At 38.2% G+C, this 959-nt stretch overlaps 1 protein-coding gene across 1 annotated transcript; it reads right to left on the bottom strand.

Annotated features, from left to right (window-relative positions):
• Nucleotides 1-219: 219 nt before the first annotated feature.
• On the bottom strand, nucleotides 220-738 carry LOC139509190 (uncharacterized). Its single transcript, XM_071296101.1, has one exon. It carries the CDS (start codon nucleotides 736-738, stop codon nucleotides 220-222), a length of 519 nt encoding a protein of 172 aa, XP_071152202.1.
• Between the last annotated feature and the right edge of the window lie 221 nt (nucleotides 739-959).

Raw genomic sequence — 959 nt, forward strand, 5'->3', positions numbered from 1 at the left:
ATCGTCTATATATTTTGACGAGCTTTTATAAGTGAGATCGATTTCTGTCAATGCCACTACCCAGTATGCTTCAAGATTTATTTGCCTATCCAATTGTACAGTGAAGTCGTGAGCCATGTTCTTTTCAAACAAATCGGAACCATCGGACGACTTGAGAACCATACGTATACTCATCTTGAACGAAAATGACGTTGTGTTAAATGAAGTCGTGTTATTTATTTACTTCTGGATGTCCAAAGCGGGAACCCATGAGTCGAACTTTTTAGGGTAGCCAAGCCAACGAACCAATACCTGTTTAACGCCATTTTTTTGTCGTCTTTTAACAACCTTTTCTATTTTCCATATGGTATCGCCATCCTTCCGTACTTTCTGAACTTCACTATCTTGGAAGGTCCCTTCTATTTCGTCATTTTGAAGGTCAACGACCTTATACAGACTAAGATTTTGTCGAAAATACCGACGAGAAATCTTGAATATCTCCTCTGTCCATTTCTGTAGATAGCCACGTTGAAATGGATGACTTTTGAATGTAAGTCGGACAAGATCATTTATTTTATACCTAAAGCTTTTTTTCCTTCTTTTGATCTCTGTTTTTTTAATAACTTTCTTTTCCCTTTTCTTAGGATTTCGGGCAAGATACGCACTTAAACGAACTTCATCTGCATTGCGTTTAGTCACATCAACCGGTGAGAAACCACCAAGTGTACGATGCGGCCTTGCGTTATACCCCTTGACCATATCTTGAAGAACATTTACGTATTTATACGTTTGGTTGTGTCTGAAATACCTGAATAAAATCGACTTAACAGTTCGAATGCTTCTCTCGACAATTGCACATTTCGTATCGTTAAGAGAATAATACGTGTTTACCCCCTGGTTCGAAAGATACTTCCGTACGTATTGGTTTTTAAATTCTTTTCCTAAGTCTGATCGAATGGAGGTAGGCTTCCTTTTTCCAC

This window comes from Mytilus edulis, unplaced genomic scaffold (assembly GCF_963676685.1).
Source record: "Mytilus edulis unplaced genomic scaffold, xbMytEdul2.2 SCAFFOLD_296, whole genome shotgun sequence".
NCBI classification, from domain to species: Eukaryota; Metazoa; Mollusca; class Bivalvia; order Mytilida; family Mytilidae; genus Mytilus; species Mytilus edulis.